Below are 19,060 nucleotides of genomic sequence, written 5' to 3'. Positions count from 1 at the left end.
TGTTCCCTTTAGCTCTCGACAACCCTGCCCCCGCCCCCCCCCCGACCTCCCTATGTTTGTTTTTAGTGATTGCCTCGCCACTGACCCATAGCTGCCCCTGGTCCTCAAGTTTTCCATACTCCTCTTTTAGATTTCCCAGTTCCTTTATCTTTCTTCTCAATTTTCTGCTGCCTGAGATCTGATGACACCTTGCAGCCCCATGTCATTCACAGGTTTGGTGAGTCCAATTTCTCTGACTTCATCCAAGGCATTGCTAAACATCATTGATGAGGATTGAGCCAAAGGGAATCTGAGATTTAGATTCAGATTTAGAAATCAGGACAATTTTGAGGATAGGTCAACTAGTTTTGAATCCACCTAATGGCTCTGCATCTGGCCTTCTCCACAGGGGGATTATAGGAGCCCTTATCAAATACTTTACAAGAATGAAGGCATACTACTGTATCCACAGGACCCTGGTCTACCAATCTGGAATCCTGTCTTCAAAAGGAAAATGAACTTGGTTGGCTCTGACTTGTTCTTGGTAACTCCATATTGGTTATTAGTGATCAATATCTAAAAGCTCTCTGACCATCTCTTATCTTGGGTTTTGCCAAGAATTAATGATAAGCTTACCAATATGTGTTTTCTTGAATCTTCCACATTCATTTTCTGGGAAACTTGATATTTAACCACTTTTAGTCTCCTAATATTTCTTCCAATTTCTGTTTTGTGGGTGAAGCCAACTGTTACATGTAAATGGTCCATCAGCCCCCTAGATTCCGTGGTATAGAAGTCTTGAACTCATTCAAATCAGTCTGGTAGCCTCATCACTAATTTTGGGTTTTAATTTCTCTTTCTCTATTCCTTATTTTTCTTCTAGTTGGAAAACCGTTCCGCTTGAAAAAGAAAGCAAATCAAGGTTAAGTAATTTCTCCAGTTGAGGGATTACCACACAGGCGTGCTTCTTCTCTGGAACATTGCTATTCCCTTCTCCTTCTACTAAACATTTTTTTTTCAAGCAAACTTTGTATTTGAGATACTAAATCCTAGTCATGAACCCTGTCACACCAAGTTTCCAGTTACCATAAGATCTTATTTATCTCCTTGCATTAACATTTCAGGGCCATGTGTTCACATCATGTACTTCACGGCATTGGTCTGTTGATACCTGAGTCTATGAGCATTGTTTCCAGCAGGTTCCCTGATTGCTGTTCTGTATCTCTTCCCTCAGCTGCACAGAACATGGCCCAGAGCCCATCTCGGGACTCATACATGTGTAAACATTCTAGCGGCTGTCATAAAGGACTGTTCAGATGCAGGAAACATAGGATGTCAGGCCAGGAAATCGCATATCAAGATTTCATCCAGGAAGATCCCATCCTGTTGGTCTAGATCGTGCAAGTTGCTGTTCATTAAGTTTCAGAGTTTAGCCTGATATGGTCTAGACTACACCGAGGGCTTCACTACATACTGATACCAACCTGTGATGACTCTTTTTACCTCTGGGGAAAGAGGGTACCATTCAAAAGATGAGAAAAGCAAAAAGGGGCCAAGGATAAATCACAGGGGTCAGCACTTCAGGGAGACCTGGAGGTGGCCTGGTCCAACTCCCACATTGTGCAGGTGGGAAGACTGAAGACCAAAGAGGGGCAATGACTTGGCCAAGGCCACACAGAGTTATTTTGTTTTGTTTTACACGCACACTCACACAACTGGTTTCTTCTATGAGAATTTTGTGTTTGAGGTAGCTCTCATGACTGTTGAGTAGCAGAACTTGGGTTGGAATTGAGATCTCCTAGTTCACAGGCCAGTTCTCTTTGTCTTCCTCCTACCACAACCATTCTGAATCTTCGACTGTTCTCAGACACATAAGAGCATTGTGTGTGTTGGGATGCCTAGATTTTATGAAAATGGATCTTTAATGGGACGATGTCTTTCTCTGTGGGTGTTCATTGAATCCTTAACAGCTGTCCGAGTTTTTGCTTTTGTTTTTAAGACATGAGAATGTGTTCATGACTTTTATGAAAGTCTGGTTCTAAAATGTGTTGTGTTGATGTTTTGCAGGGAGCCCCCAAGTCCTCCTTCCTGACCGAGGAGAAGAGAGCCAGGCTGAAGACCAACCCCGTGAAGGTGCACTTTGCTGAGGAAGTACTTGTCAGTGCACACAACCAGGTGTGTCACTGTCGCTAGTCAGGGGATTGAAATGACTCGTCATGAAGCTGGTGAGCTGGCACATAGCTCCCCAAGACTCTGGAATCCTGCGGCATGGAGAGGACACAGAGGAGGTGCAGTGGGTTTGCTACAGGCTCTGTGCATCCCCAGTAAGATGCCTGCAAACCATGGACAGGGAGAGCAGTGTGGGCTCTGGGTGGGAGCCAGAGAGAGGAGCACTGGGTGTGGTTCTCTGTCTCCATTCTCCTGCTCATGAAATTTCAACAGATTCCACCTGTTAAGTTCTCATTTTGAATCTTTAAACGCAGTATTCCTTCTGAAGGTGATATACTGATAGTAGTGATGGTGGTGGTGGGGAGGGCTTTTTTTTTTTTTCAATAAGTCCATCTTTTGAACCTCTGTTATTGTGTGAACCTAAATTTTTTGTGTACATAATCCTTAGTCATCACAATACCCTGCAAGGGAGGTAGTTTAACAAAAGAGGAAGCAGAGGCTTAGAGAGGTTAAGAGAATTAACCTCTGAGATCATGTAGCAAGAAAACACAGGAGCCCAGGTCTATGTGACTTGAATTCTTTTGTTTTCCACTATGATACATTGTCTAGTCCTTTATGATATGAGGAGATCCAGGGTTCGGGGCTCCAAAGACACATTTGTAAAGGGAAAATATTGGCTGGAGTTTGATGTTTTTAATGTAGACTGTTGGATAAAAGACTCATTTATTTATAATTTACGCATTTTCGCCTCAATGCTCTATAATTGCCATAATTGATTGTCATAATTCAGTGATCAGTATTAGATTTTGAAACTTTCAGGTAAGAGCTTGTCCATATGTGGTATTCTCACTATAGAGATCAGAGAATGGAGAATCATGGTCATTCTAACAAATGATCCAGGTGACCTGGTTCACATCTGCAGAACCCTTATTTTCTACCTGTCCTGCTACTTAACACACCACACCTTTGTTAGACGGAGAGTGAGAGATGGGATTGTTCAGGAAGCGGGCAGTGGGAGGCCTAAGGTATTAATCAGAAAAGACCTGAGATCTTGTCACTCAGCAACATTGGAGTCTCTTTGTGTCCACATTTGTGAAAATGGATTGAACCTTTTTCACAAATTAAATTTGGATTCACCATGTTTTTAAGAGCAGTACACAGCAATGAGAAGTAGGGGTGAGAACCAGCTAACAGGAGTCATTCTATCTCAAGTCTTGGGGATTCTAGCACCTTTCACTCATTCTGGAAGACACCAGCCCTCTTTATTTGCAGCTAAACACTTGGAGTTCACTTGTTATGAGAGTGGGCCCTGGAGAGATTCTCCAAACCCAAAGGGAACGTTCCCCTGCCCTGCTCCACCCTAGGAATTCTGGCTGGCATGGGGTCACCAAAACCAGACCAGTCCTGTGCCTCCTTCCCAAAAGGCCCTCTAAGAATAGCAGAGTCCCTTAGGAGATCCTGCAAGTCCGGGGTGATGGTTGGGATGAATGCAGGTGGAGAGCAGCCCTCTGCCCTTTGGTGATGCTTCACTACAGGGAATATAGCGGTAAAATGGGGGAGGGGAGGCTGTAAAGGGCTCCACTCCAACCCCACAAGGCATAGTTTGGGACAGTGTGCATGACTGTCATCTGACTTGCTAAACTGCATCCCCTAAGAGTGACAAATAGCAGTGAAGTGTCAGCTGATGATCAGGAGACATCATATAGGCTGGTACGGTGCTCTCAGTGTGCTTGTGGCAGGGCTCACTCTTCACTATCTCTCATGTCTCACAGTTCTAGTGGCTATCCCTTGCACAAAACATGCCTGCCTCTGTGCAGCATAGGCCTTGTCCACTGGAGAAATCTCCAAATGCCAAGAATCAACAGATGGCATGGTGAGGAGGTCAGGGAGGAAGTGTCCTGTTCTCCACACCAGGCAGGGCCAGGGGATCTAAGGATTTGTCACACCCTGGGATAGGAAGGGACAGTTTCAACACGATCTTGTGTTTTCCAGGGAAATTCTCTGCTGTGTATGCCTAACGTGCTCAAGCTGTACTTGGAGAATGGACAGACCAAAGCTTTCAAGTTTGAGGCAGATACAACTGTGAAGGTATTAAGACTAAACTTGAATCTCTTTCCCAGTGAGAATCTGCTGGCTCCTAGGACCCCCAGCATCTTGCCCTGCATCTGCCTAAATAACCAGCATAGTTAGTATTTTTATTACCATCTCGCAGGAGAGGAAATCAGGGCTCAAGAGGTGAAGGGACTTGCCCAAGGTCATACAACTCGTAAGCTTTCACCCCTAACTACTGGGCTTCCCTGCCTCTTACATGTGACCCCACCTGCTCCCCAAAAGACTAGAGTACCTAAAAACCCAGGTGAGGTATCAGGGCAGGCCCAGGCCTTTGCATATTCTGTTCTGAGTTGAAGTCAGTTTAACTTTAATAAGTTCCCCCATACGAGATGCTCTGGGCCGGGGTTGGGGTACAGAGCTAGGTAAAGAGTGGGCACTGTCCTCTAGGAGCTTACAGCCTAGTTAAGGGAGGATGGACATTCAAGGAGCTCCCAGTAGTCCAGGTCAGGATGGAATAAGGGCTTTAAAGAAAGGGACAAGGAAGTGCTCTGTATGCAAGAGTAAGAGGGTCATCCGTTCCATTCCATTAGGGTGTCAGAGAAGGCTTTGGAAAGAAGTTGAACCTGAGCTGAGCTTTCAAGGGCAACTAAGAATTTAACAAGGGCTGTTGGGAGGGTTGGAGGGTGCACATCTGTCTGAGGGAGTCACATGAACTAAGGCAGAGAGCCAATTAGAAGGGCATTGCCCACGAAGCAGTAAACCATCCAGTAGGACTGGCACACTGGCCATTCTCTTGTGAGAGGAGTGGGAGACAGCACAGGCTGGCTGTGGAAGGCCTCAAATGACAGCAACAGGGTTTGGGTTTCATCTGTAGACAGTCAGGGACGGCCCTCTAGTTCCTGAAGAAGGGAGTAAAGAGTGTTAGAGTGAGACTCCAGGGAAGAGGCAAACAAAGGGCTTGTTCAAACACTGAGCTCAGCTCTTGTGATCCTGGGAGAAGAGCAGGGGCAGGTGCGCCAGTGCAGCTATAGGTAATGGACAGTAGCCGAGACACACATGCACACACACATTGACACACATGCACATCCACACACACACAACTCACACACCCATGCCTGCACACAGTCAGTGTTCCTCTGTGGCACTTTCCTTTGGCAGTTCCTAGAGCTGCTCCAAATGCCCTATCCTATTCTTACCTCAGCGTGACTTAGAAGAAGCTGAAGAAAGCCTCTCAGTGAGTCTGAGAAGCCCAAGCCTGAGGAGGACGGGGAGGGAGGAACGGACCTGTTAAGTGTTTATTACCTGTCTGGCACTCTCCCGGGCACTTCCTTGTGTACTATCTCATTTAGTGTCCCCAGTAACCTTGCAAAGTGGTGAGTGTTATCCTGACTTTGCAGATGAGAACACAGGCCCGTGAGATCCAAAACTTGTCAAGGTCAGATAAGGTCATAACTGGCTTCAAATTTCGTCTGTTTCTGAACCCTGTCCTGGAGCTTGCCACACTGCCATTCTGCACAAAAGGGAAGTTTTGCAAATAGACAGGTTTTCTACTCCTGTCATCCTTGATCAGAGTGCCCCCTGCGATGGAAGGGATGATTTACTTAAACCAGGTCCCCCTTTGGTGGCCCAAAACTTTGAGGTGATTTACAGTAAAAGCATACAGCACAGGGGATCTGAACCCAAGATGATGATAGATGGAGTTAGGGAAATGAGTAAGGACTTAGCTGCTATAATATGGGTTAATCTTATCTGTAGTAACCAAATTTTTAAAAGCAAATCTTTTAGCTCTTTATCACAGAGAGAGGGGGGATATGAACAAATCCTATGGATAAAAAAAGGAAAAATCACTATCAGTTCATCAGTGACTTCTCTCCTCTCCCCCTTACCAAGGAAAACAAAGTTCTTAAATTAGAAAACCCTCTTTCTCTAAATCAAGAAAAATAATGTCATTTGACCCAGCAAACATTTACTGACACTTTTTGTGTGCCAGCAAAGATGTTGGTGATACAAAAACAAATGACCTAGGGTCACACCCAAAAGGAGCCCGGAGTCTTGGGATCGGGCTGGGCTGAGGAGATGAGACCTGGGGAGAAGTCACTGAAACTATGAAAGGTACAGCATGCTCAGGACCATGAAAGCAGGACATGAAAATGCGTGCCGTGGGCTCAGGGCAAAGAGATCTTCTAGCTGGGTGGCAAGAAAAGGCCTCTGGGGAGTGGTGGCCTACAAGGCAGACTTATGATAGATGGGCTTTGACAGGAATGGGTCAGGAGCAGGGTGTGAAGACAGTATCCTGGGCATGGGCATTGGCACCAACAAAGACCCAAAGATGGGAAAGTTTGGCAAGTGTGTGGGGTTTGTGAGCAGAGTACACTGGGAGAAGCAGCAGAAGATAAAGTGGGAGAAGTGCGTTGGCACCTAATACTTGAGAGCCTTGACTAGTCAGCTGAGTTTGGATTTGGGATAGTGGGCCATGGGGAGCCACTGAATGTTCTTGAGCAAAGCAGAGCATGACCAGTACAAGGCTTAGACAAATTTCTGTAGATCAGGACTCAGCAAACTTTTCCCGTAAAGGGCCAGATAGTAAATATTTTAGGTTTTAGAAGCTATCAGGCCTTTGTCACAGTTCCTCAACTCTGCCTTATAGCAAATGGGCATGGCTGTGTTCCCATATAACTTTAATTACAAAAACAAGCAGTGGGCTGGATTTGATCTTCGGGCTATGGTTTGCCAACCCCTGCTCTCGATGCAAGGTAGAGAGAGGACTGGTGGGTAGCAGAGGGGTCCTTAGGACACCACTCTACAAAGCCAGAGAAGTGTGTGAGCTCAAGCCAAGGCAGACGTGGGAGAATGGAGAGAAGGGTCAGGGTCAAGAAATGGCTGTCTATCACGGCCAATGCGCAGTAGGCGTGGAATGAATGTTGCTGAGTTACAGAAGCAGATAGATGCTTCAGGACTTAGTCACTGGGTACTTTGGAGGGTGATGGAGTCAGCAGAAAGAATATTCAGAGCTGGGAGTCGCAAGAGCGGTAGGCACTTCATGGTTGACACTATATCTGAGGTTCTGGCAGGACATCCACAATGAAGCTGTGATAATTATTCAACAAGTGAAAGTTTATTGAGCATCAGTGAGCTCCGAGTTTTAGGGATATAATGGAGCACAAGACAGGGCAGATTTGTATTCTAGGGGAGTTTACCATCTAGTGGCGTGAAAGGCAATAAGCAAGAAATCAAATATTCACAGTCAGCATGTATGGAACACTTGTCATCTGCCAGCTACTGTTCTAAGTGTGTTCTATGGGAAATTAATTCCATGCACACAACAACCCTATGAGAGAGGTGTTAATATCATTACCATTTTACAGATGAAAACACTGAGGCATAAAGAGAGTAAGCAATTGATCCAGGGACAGAGAGCTAGTAAGCAGCAGTCTAGTTCTAGAAACGCATTCACTTAGCTTTACTATACTGTCTCTCACTAAAGAACATAGCTGATATTGAAGAAGATAATATTAAATAGTGATGAGGGACATAAACAGGACACTGGGACAGAGAATGACAGGGGCAACCACGTTTACATACAGTGACCAGAGAAGGCCTCTCTGAAGAGAAAGAAGCAGCCTTGTGAAGAGTCATGGGAAAAGTGTGCCAGGCAGAGAGACGAGCACAAGTGACTGTCCTAAGGCAGCAAAGACCTTGTGAAGACAAAAGGCGGCAGTAGTGAACAAGGGGAACGTGGCCTGGCAACTCTAGTGGCACAGTATTAATTATCATTCCATCCTATCAGCCACTCTACATAGGCATCGTTAGCCTCCATTCTGCAGGAAGAAACAGGTTCAGAAACATCTGGTTGATTTTCCACAGTTGCGTAGCGGGTAGGTGGTGGGATTCTGTCTGGTAAGCAGCTGAAAATGCAGAGTCCAGAGAGAGGGTGAATCAGTAGACCATGAAGAGACGCATAAGCCCCCAGTGGGTGGCTTCAGCCTTCCAGGTAAAGGAAGAGAGGATGGCCATATGGGTGGTGCTGGAGCCTTGAGGAGCGGGGAGCAGTGGATGTCTGGCCATGAGAAGTCCCCCATGTTATCTGTCAAGGTTTGGCTGTCTGAGTTGGCAGTAGACCCAGTGAGTACAGGCTTTTCTCTCCCCAGCTGCACCGAGGAGCAGAGAGAAGGTCGGGGGAGCCCTCCCTGCTCTGTGCCTGAGCATGAGGGCCAGTCTGCTCCTCAGGTGACCCTTACACCTCTCTGTGCCTGGTAGGACATCATCCTCACTGTGAAGGAGAAGCTGTCAATCAGGAGTATAGAGTACTTTGCACTGGTCCTGGAAGAGCAGTACAGCATCTCACGGCTGCACCTGCTGCATGAGGAGGAACTCATCCAGCAGGTATGTCCTGTTCCTGCTCCTGGTGAGGAGATCCAGGTTGGGAAAGCTGCACGCCTCAACCAGGACCTTTGGGGACAGGGCTCAGCACATCTGCAGGTTGATGCACTTTCTCATGCCCAGAAGGCACAGAGCTCACTTAGCCTGGGGATAAGAGGATGAGAATCAGGTCTGATTCTCATTGAGGTAGGCAGGGCCCCATTTTGCAGATGTGGAGACAGAGGCTTAGAGAGGTAAGGTGATTTACTCAAGGTAATGCAGCCAATGGAGCCCCATCTTTTGCTGCTAGCTCTGATGATCTCTCCTTGAACCTGCTGCCTTTGAGATGTCAGAGAAGCATTGGTTGCTGTGTCTAAGCCCTTTCTGTGAGACTTACTTCCTGAGCTGATCCCTGATGGCAGGGCGGTTCAAACACAGTCCACCTGCACTGCTCAATCTTTTGACCATTCAGTGATTTGTGGTACCAACTTTTAAAATCCAAATACAGGTCAGTTCAACAAATCCTTGTTGAGTGTGTACTATTACAAAGATGAATAGGATTTCCACAATTGGAAAAGGAGAAAGGGTTTTTTAGCAGGGAAACAGATGAGCAAAGCATGACTGCATGGAAGCCACTCTGAGCATTCCTCCATCGCAGATGAATTCTTACCCTAGTCACTGACCTTCTAATACTGCTGCTTGCAAACTTTTTTAAAAAAATCATTTTTATTTCATTAGCATCAGAAAACAAAATCAAATTAAATCCCTAAGATAGTTGAAGTAAAAAAAAAAAAGGAAGGTATAAACTCTATATAATGTATACTATGCTATTATTTGTGGAAAAGAATATACATATATAGAAGCATGTATAATGTATATACATAGACTGTTTCTGGAAGGGTATATAAGAAACCGGAAGCAGAGATTTCTTCCGGAAAGGGGAATGGGTTGATGGGGGGGAGTGAGAAACTGCCCTTTTGAGCCTTTTACATTTTATACCCATGAGAAAGTCAAATTAGGAGCAAAGGTCTGCGCTGTCTTGGGAAGCACTAAAATTGAAATCTCTGGGGACCATCTTTTATTGTCTTTTTNGTGGTGCGATGGTTAAGAACTGGCTTGGGATACCAGAGGGCCCCGGTTCGGATCCCACATATGAGGGCCAGTTACACTGCCCTCCAAAAAAAAAACAAACAAACAAACAAAAAAAAACAGTTCCTCAACTCTGCCTTATAGCAAATTGGCATGGCTGTGTTCCCATATAACTTTAATTAGAAAAACAAGCAGTGGGCTGGATTTGATCTTCGGGCTATGGTTTGCCAACCCCTGCTCTCAATGCAAGGTAGAGAGAGGTCTGGTGGGTAGCGGAGGGGTCCTTAGGACACCACTCTATAAAGCCAGAGAAGTGTGTGAGCTCAAGCCAAGGCAGACATGGGAGAATGGAGAGAAGGGACAGGGTCAAGAAACGGCTGTCTATCATGGCCAGTGCGCAGTAGGCGTGGAATGAATGTTGCTGAGTTACAGAAGCAGATAGATGCTTCAGGACTTAGTCACTGGGTACTTTGGAGGGTGATGGAGTCAGCAGAAAGAATATTCAGAGCTGGGAGTCGCAAGAGCGGTAGGCACTTCATGGTTGACACTATATCTGAGGTTCTGGCAGGACATCCACAATGAAGCTGTGATAATTATTCAACAAGTGAAAGTTTATTGAGCATCAGTGAGCTCCGAGTTTTAGGGATATAATGGAGCACAAGACAGGGCAGATTTGTATTCTAGGGGAGTTTACCATCTAGTGGCGTGAAAGGCAATAAGCAAGAAATCAAATATTCGCAGTCAGCATGTATGGAACACTTGTCATCTGCCAGCTACTGTTCTAAGTGTGTTCTATGGGAAATTAATTCCATGCACACAACAACCCTATGAGAGAGGTGTTAATATCATTACCATTTTACAGATGAAAACACTGAGGCATAAAGAGAGTAAGCAATTGATCCAGGGACAGAGAGCTAGTAAGCAGCAGTCTAGTTCTAGAAACGCATTCACTTAGCTTTACTATACTGTCTCTCACTAAAGAACATAGCTGATATTGAAGAAGATAATATTAAATAGTGATGAGGGACATAAACAGGACACTGGGACAGAGAATGACAGGGGCAACCACGTTTACATACAGTGACCAGAGAAGGCCTCTCTGAAGAGAAAGAAGCAGCCTTGTGAAGAGTCATGGGAAAAGTGTGCCAGGCAGAGAGACGAGCACAAGTGACTGTCCTAAGGCAGCAAAGACCTTGTGAAGACAAAAGGCGGCAGTAGTGAACAAGGGGAACGTGGCCTGGCAACTCTAGTGGCACAGTATTAATTATCATTCCATCCTATCAGCCACTCTACATAGGCATCGTTAGCCTCCATTCTGCAGGAAGAAACAGGTTCAGAAACATCTGGTTGATTTTCCACAGTTGCGTAGCGGGTAGGTGGTGGGATTCTGTCTGGTAAGCAGCTGAAAATGCAGAGTCCAGAGAGAGGGTGAATCAGTAGACCATGAAGAGACGCATAAGCCCCCAGTGGGTGGCTTCAGCCTTCCAGGTAAAGGAAGAGAGGATGGCCATATGGGTGGTGCTGGAGCCTTGAGGAGCGGGGAGCAGTGGATGTCTGGCCATGAGAAGTCCCCCATGTTATCTGTCAAGGTTTGGCTGTCTGAGTTGGCAGTAGACCCAGTGAGTACAGGCTTTTCTCTCCCCAGCTGCACCGAGGAGCAGAGAGAAGGTCCGGGGAGCCCTCCCTGCTCTGTGCCTGAGCATGAGGGCCAGTCTGCTCCTCAGGTGACACTTACACCTCTCTGTGCCTGGTAGGACATCATCCTCACTGTGAAGGAGAAGCTGTCAATCAGGAGTATAGAGTACTTTGCACTGGTCCTGGAAGAGCAGTACAGCATCTCACGGCTGCACCTGCTGCATGAGGAGGAACTCATCCAGCAGGTATGTCCTGTTCCTGCTCCTGGTGAGGAGATCCAGGTTGGGAAAGCTGCACGCCTCAACCAGGACCTTTGGGGACAGGGCTCAGCACATCTGCAGGTTGATGCACTTTCTCATGCCCAGAAGGCACAGAGCTCACTTAGCCTGGGGATAAGAGGATGAGAATCAGGTCTGATTCTCATTGAGGTAGGCAGGGCCCCATTTTGCAGATGTGGAGACAGAGGCTTAGAGAGGTAAGGTGATTTACTCAAGGTAATGCAGCCAATGGAGCCCCATCTTTTGCTGCTAGCTCTGATGATCTCTCCTTGAACCTGCTGCCTTTGAGATGTCAGAGAAGCATTGGTTGCTGTGTCTAAGCCCTTTCTGTGAGACTTACTTCCTGAGCTGATCCCTGATGGCAGGGCGGTTCAAACACAGTCCACCTGCACTGCTCAATCTTTTGACCATTCAGTGATTTGTGGTACCAACTTTTAAAATCCAAATACAGGTCAGTTCAACAAATCCTTGTTGAGTGTGTACTATTACAAAGATGAATAGGATTTCCACAATTGGAAAAGGAGAAAGGGTTTTTTAGCAGGGAAACAGATGAGCAAAGCATGACTGCATGGAAGCCACTCTGAGCATTCCTCCATCGCAGATGAATTCTTACCCTAGTCACTGACCTTCTAATACTGCTGCTTGCAAACTTTTTTAAAAAAATCATTTTTATTTCATTAGCATCAGAAAACAAAATCAAATTAAATCCCTAAGATAGTTGAAGTAAAAAAAAAAAAGGAAGGTATAAACTCTATATAATGTATACTATGCTATTATTTGTGGAAAAGAATATACATATATAGAAGCATGTATAATGTATATACATAGACTGTTTCTGGAAGGGTATATAAGAAACCGGAAGCAGAGATTTCTTCCGGAAAGGGGAATGGGTTGATGGGGGGGAGTGAGAAACTGCCCTTTTGAGCCTTTTACATTTTATACCCATGAGAAAGTCAAATTAGGAGCAAAGGTCTGCGCTGTCTTGGGAAGCACTAAAATTGAAATCTCTGGGGACCATCTTTTATTGTCTTTTTTGTTTAAGTTGCTTTGTGGAATGACTTTGAGGACAAAAGCAGTGAGAAGATGAATGGTATCTCTCTTATCCATTGCAGGTGGTAGAGAGGGAGGAATCACATGACTACCGCTGCCTCTTCAGGGTGTGTTTTGTTCCCAAGGACCCCCTGGACCTCCTGAAAGAAGATCCTGTGGCCTTTGAATACCTCTATCTGCAGGTGATTGGGCCTGTGCTTCCTAAAATAACAGTGGCTGTTCCCAAAGATGACACACTGGGTTATTTTGTACATGAGCTTAAGGCAATTAAGCGACACCCTGATAAGGATTATCTTTATCTGAAGGAGAATGGGCCTGATTATTCCTCAGAATTCCTTTTTCCCTTCACCAAGTTGCTATGTTAGGAGATTAGTGATATAGTAATGAGATTTGGGCTTAGTCCTCAATGTAGATGACACATTCCCTAATACCACTGAGGATATTTAGAGTTACAGTTTTTTATTGCTGCAAGAGGCGTTAGTGCTTCAAAGCCTTATTTTAGAAGTGATGAAACTGAGTCTTGAAAAAAATCACATGATTTGCCTGGGTCACTCATTTTAGTGGGAGATCCAAAAATGGGTTCCTTGGCCCCTAACCTGGTGCTCCCCCTACTACTCTACCTGCTTAGGTGGGATTTATTATGTTATTTTTATTCCGATGAAAAAGAATCCTTCGGGACTCATCACTATTTTAAGGATGAGCTAACTCAAAGTGGGTGGATTGATTTGCCCCAAATCTTACAGAAATGGTGGCAGCAAATAAAAACAACGCTTTATACTTGTAAAATACTGTGTCCCTCATACCTGATTTCGTATGCATTCTCTAATTTAAACCTCACAGAAGCCATGCAACATAGACTTAACTATCCTCATTTAGCAACCGGAAGACCGCAGTGTTCAGAGAGTCTTAGTAACTTAACCCAGGTCACACAGCCAAGAGCTGGCAGAGGCAGTCCTCCAAGCTGGGCTCCTGGTCCTGCTCCCTTTCCCCTGTGAGAACCAGGAGCACCATCCATCTGTCCTCGTTTCCCATCTCTCCTAGAGCTGCAGCGACGTGCTCCAGGAGCGTTTTGCTGTGGAAATGAAATGCAGCTCCGCGCTGCGACTTGCAGCCCTGCACATCCAGGAGCGGATCTACGCGTGTGCCCAGCCGCAGAAGATCTCTTTGAAGTACATAGAGTGAGTGTCGGGGGACTTCTGTGTCCCACCAACAGCAGCTGTGTTGCATTTATAACTTGACTGGCCCCTGGCCAAGAGGGCCTGATGCCACAGAAAGCTGATATTCACCCACCTAGCCATCTGTCCATTGTCTTTCCATCCATTTCTCTCTCCACCCTCTCCCACCCAGCTGGGCTCCCCCAGATGTCAGAATCTGGCTGCTCCTCTGGGGCAGAAGCCAAGTCCACATGGATGGAATGACACGGGATCCCTTTGTAAGTTCCTAGTTCCTGGGAGAATGTCTTGGGAAATTGTTTGACAGCTTCAGGGTAAAGCTCTTCTGAGGGTAAGAATGAATGCCTTGGGAATTAAGGTTGTGTGCGCCTATCATGTTGCGTTATATTCCTGCTAGGGTAGTTTCAAGTTCTGGTGTTCCAACACCGTCTGATTCTTAGCTTAAAATTTCACTTTGCTCTCGGCATTGTCACCCAAGTTTGCTAACCCCCTCACCGCATCTCAGCTCTGTTGTCCTGTCTGGGTATCAAAGTCAAATGGGGAACCATTTTTAAAAAACAGATCCTGGGTCCTGTCCATGATACACTACAGGTTCAAGCCTCTAGGGAATAGGACCTGAGAATCTGTATTTTTCACAAGTTTGTTGAGTTTTGAGGCTGGTAGACTGGCATCATTCTGAAGCGTGAGCCTCGGGGATTCACGGATGTTAGGTATTGCCCTGTGAGCGTATGCTCTACATGCGTGATCGTTATGTGTCACATATACTGCAGTGAAAAAAGACTGAGATCTCCTGCTCTGATTCCCAGAATCTCACACCACACCAAGAGTAATGAATTCCCAGAGAGAGCAGTGGGGTTTAATTCCTGAATGGCTGTAGTTTTTGTGTGTGTGTTGGGGGCAGAGAGAGAGAGAGACAGAGAGAGAGACAGAGAGAGAGAGAGAGAGAGAGAGAGAGAGAGAGAGAGGAAATATATATTAAATATATAAATTCACACTATATGAATTGACAAATGCACACACACATACATATACATATGTACATATGTATAAATCTGTTGAGAAAGAGGCTCATAATCACAGTATTCCAGGAACATTAAGTACTGAGTTAAATGCAATTACATTCTTCATTAGCGCCAACTCACTGTAAAAATGGGCCTCCTTGTCTCCAATGTCTCATGGCAGGAAAGACTGGGGAATAGAGAACTTTATATCTCCAACTTTACTCCGAAACATGAAAGGCAAAGACATCAAGAAAGCCATAAACTTCCACATGAAGAGGAACCAGAATTTGTTGGAACCCCGACAGAAGGTAACACAGCCATAGCCCCTGCCGACCCACCCAGCTAGCTGTCTGTTGTGAAAACTTAGGGACTGCCTTTTCAATACTGCCTTGATTTTAGGCAAGTAAATAATTCTGACTTAACAGTCTTTTTGTTTTCCTATTTAAGCAACTTATTTCTGCTGCCCAGCTACGTTTAAATTACCTACAGATCCTTGGGGAACTCAAGACATATGGCGGTAAAATCTTTAATGCTACTCTAATGGTATGTATTAGAGAACTGTGAAATCCCTTTTTTCTTCTCAAAAATTTTTAAAATTATAGTTGACATTCAATATTATATTAGTTTCAGGGGTACAGCATAGTGATTATAAGGGACCTTAGAGGTCCTCTGAAGTTCAGAGTATCTTCTAGCCTACAATTCTAGAGAAGTCTGTCCTATACTAGAATTTGTTTGGGAAACTAAATATCATACCATCAGGGAATGTTTACCATGCCTTTGCTTGGTGCTAGCCCTAGCATAGATGCTGGAGGAGGCAGAGCTGAATGAGACATGATTTCTATCCTCAAATGATGGAACAAAATAGCAAATAAGACAAAGCAAAACCAAGCCCTGAGAGAGGCACAGGGCTATTGCTATAGAGTTTGAAGACAGAGAGTACCACTACTAGCCTCAGGTCGAGTACGGGAAGGAGAAGGGATTAAGAAAAGGCAAGAAGGTTGGCTTTGGCCAGCTTTCAGTACAGAGGAAAGGCATCCCAAGGGAAGGGTACTGTAAGCTGTTTACTCTGGAGCTTTGGGTGTGTGAAGGTGAAGACGAAACATTAGAAATCATGAAAGAAAGACAAGAATGTTACACTGACTGCCAGGCTGGGGCGCTGACTGTTTAGAAGAAGGGAGGAACTGAAGAGTGGTCCTGAGAAGGGACAAGCAAAGCAAAGGAACCCTCTGCTCTGTTGCCCATTCCTCCTCTGCTTCCTTCCTGGAGCCTAGGCTTAGAGCTGTGTGCTTTTCAGCAGTCAGTGCCTGGGGAGTGTGGCTTCAGGGAACTCTCTCCACACCCTCAGTCAGCCCCAGGACTCTGCAGCACAAAGCCAGACAAGTTACCAATTAGAGGTGGTTTTTTTTTAATATTAACAAATCTCCTTTCAGTGGATTTCATGTACCTCTCAGTCATGCACAGTGATTGATCAATTTAATCAGATTGCCGACCTAACAATATAGATGGAAAAAGAGAAGCAATGTTTTGACAACGAGGGAGAGCATCAGATAATTAGGGAAAGGGAAAAAATACAATAGATGGAACCTTGTACAAGTAGAGGACCAAAAAGTGGAAAAGAGAGTAGAGCACAGAAAGGAAGGCTTGAAGTTACAAGAAAAACTTTGCATGTTCCCCAAGGGCTAATCCTGCCCTCTCCCAGCTGTCCCTGGCACCATCTTTATCTTTCTTGTCTAAGGAAAGAACTGATAATGGGAGAAGCCAACTTCATGGAACTGGCTCAGGGTACTTCCTGGGCACTGAGGTTAGACATGTGGATAAATACAGATTCTGTCCTCAGGAACTTAGCAGGGAATCTGAGACTTAAATCCAAATAGTTACAATAAGAAGTCACAAGTGCTATGCGAGAAGTACAGAGGAAGTAGTGTGGGAACAACACAGAGGAAAAGGGCTATTGTGGTTTAAGGAGAGAGAGATCAAGCAGATATTTTCTGTAGATGTTTGCAATAGGTTTTGATAGAAGCTTTTAAAGAAGAGTCAGGATTTCAATTGGTAATGATGGCAGGGAAGGGGTTTCAAGAGGAAGGCACGGCATGACTATAGGCACATAGGTGTGAAAGTACAGGTTGTGTTTATGGAGCAGGCAATGGTCCTGTGGTTTGGCTCTCTATTGAGAAGGGTCTTAAGGGAGATAAATTTACACTTAATATAGCTGTTGATGGGGCCCAGTTAGGCTGCTGCCTAACTCAGTAGTAGGGAATGGTGGTGGGGACCTGACGTGGGAGTTTGCAGAGAAGAGGTATCAGGTCTTACGTGTGCAATGTATTACCACTAGCTTGTGACTGGAAACTAATTCTCCTTCCGCCCTTCTGCAGTTACAGGATAGAGAATCCTACATTGCCCTTCTAGTTGGAGCCAAGTATGGGATTAGCCAAATTATCAATAGTAAACTCAACATCATGTCCACGTTGGCAGAGTTTGCAAACATCAGCCGTGTCGAGCTGACAGAAGAGTCTGAGAAAGTGAGCATGGTCAAAGTGTATCTTCAGGACATCAAGGTAACACACAGGGAAGAGATTCGGAATCCAGCTTCTGAAATTTTGGGCTAAATTATTCTAGAGTAGTTTATATGAGTTTGGATCTTAAAGCCTAATGTCCAACATTTGTTTGAGAGGATAAATCCATCCTGCGCCATCAAAGGCAAAGTGGTAAATAGGGTGCATTTTCCTGGGCAGTTCCTAAAAGGTTGCCTTTTGTTGTTTTGGGCGTTTTTTTTTTGTATAAGATGAGCTGGACCATGTAATTTCCTGATGGGTTTAGAAACTTAGATGGGAGCACCAGAGAATTTTATTACATGCATGCAACCAGAATGGCTGCCCAAGAGTTTTGAGTGGCAGCAATTAAAATGGGTAAATGATGCAGGGTACTTCCTGAGCCTCTCTGGATGGTCCTACATTTATCCTGCCTTAATTTAATCCAAGCATGCTCAAGGATGGTAGTTTATTCTTATCACCCTCTCTCCCTCTCCATTTGCTCTTGTTCCTTTGTCTTTCCTGGGTCAGGTCTTAAAGGGCCCCATTGTATGAATGAGCAGGGTGGGTTGGGTGGTTGGGATGTGGGGCTGGGTAGGGGAACGGGATGGAGAGGCAGGAGATCCTGTAAAGATTTGATGGAAGGAACCCACTGTGCATCTGTGAGCATGTGTGTGCGCATGTGTGTGTGTGTGTGTGTGTGTGTGCATGTATGCGCTCACTTCAAGTCTTGTAGGTAAGAAGACAGAACGTGAGGAGGCCTGCCTGTGGACCATGACTGTATTTACTTGGAATCTCTCATTGGCCCCAGATGGCCTTGTTGTCCGTCTTCAGATGTCCCTTAGCCCTTTGTAAGCTTAAGAGCTCTCTTTACCTTCAAAGGTTCTTACTTTACTGCTGGAATCCAACAGTGCAAAAGACCTAGCCTGCCTGATTGCTGGGTACTACAGGCTGTTTGTCGACCCAGTTACTTCCATTTTCCTCTGGCCAGGGAACAAACAACAGGTGCACCGGGTATCTGCTGAAGAAGGTGAGGCTCTGAGGCTTGCCCCAGTAAGGACAGGCTCATTTCACTGCCTTGTAGGTAAGGGCAGCCTAAAGAAAGGGAGGTGGTGGATTGAGTTGACCTGAGACTTCCACTCAAGTCGACAAGAGCTATTTCTCCATTTATTTCCTGGTAAACAGTTGATCTTTCCAAAATCCTAAATAGAAAAGCTTTCGTTGTACTTGAGGGTCCCCTAAAGCCCAGGAAAGCTGTTGAAGGTCTCTGATTCCCTATAGAATTTCCATAAAACAATTTCTGAGAGCCACTGTATTTTCTCTTTATTTGCCAGGAAAATGAAATGTCACTTATTTGTCCAGAAAGTACAGATGACCTAGTAGCTTCTCACTTCATGCCGATGTACTCTTTTGCATTCTCTTAATTTTGATAGACATTCTCAACCTTACATATTGAGAAGGGGATAACTGGGGATAGAAGGGACTCGAAATCACACCATTTAAGGAATGGAGTAGTGGAGGCAGGATGAAATGAACAGCTTTCCAGGCCAAATCCCAGTTTCTAGCAGGCTATAGCTTCAGCACTATTGATACAGCATTTCCCCAGTGGTTTGCTGATAAAAGTTCAACAACTGCCTCTGCAGGGGGGAAAAAAAACACCAAAATGCTGATTTGAAGCAGTCATCTATTTCCATGGTATAAACACTTCCCATGGCTAATTTCAAGCTACCAAGGTGATGTCACTGAGT

General features: G+C 45.2%; 1 protein-coding gene across 8 annotated transcripts in view; it reads left to right on the top strand.

Annotated features, from left to right (window-relative positions):
* Nucleotides 1–19,060, top strand: part of FRMPD1 (FERM and PDZ domain containing 1) — a 76,579-nt gene that overhangs the window by 50,230 nt on the left and 7,289 nt on the right. For 4 of the 8 annotated variants that reach the window (XM_019649539.1, XM_019649538.1, XM_019649536.1 and 1 more), the window contains 10 exons: nt 389–523; nt 2,047–2,154; nt 4,141–4,236; nt 8,458–8,583; nt 12,674–12,793; nt 13,653–13,789; nt 14,966–15,092; nt 15,232–15,327; nt 17,157–17,339; nt 18,195–18,342. In XM_019649539.1, the coding sequence (XP_019505084.1) occupies nt 389–523; nt 2,047–2,154; nt 4,141–4,236; nt 8,458–8,583; nt 12,674–12,793; nt 13,653–13,789; nt 14,966–15,092; nt 15,232–15,327; nt 17,157–17,339; nt 18,195–18,342 (1,276 nt within the window). The other 4 variants (XM_019649542.1, XM_019649541.1, XM_019649543.1 and 1 more) reach the window with 4 other exon arrangements.

This window comes from Hipposideros armiger, unplaced genomic scaffold (genome assembly GCF_001890085.2).
Source record: "Hipposideros armiger isolate ML-2016 unplaced genomic scaffold, ASM189008v1 scaffold_133, whole genome shotgun sequence".
Classification (NCBI taxonomy): Eukaryota; Metazoa; Chordata; class Mammalia; order Chiroptera; family Hipposideridae; genus Hipposideros; species Hipposideros armiger.
The sequence above is the reverse complement of the archived record's forward strand: the minus strand, read 5'-3'. Positions and strand labels throughout refer to the sequence as shown.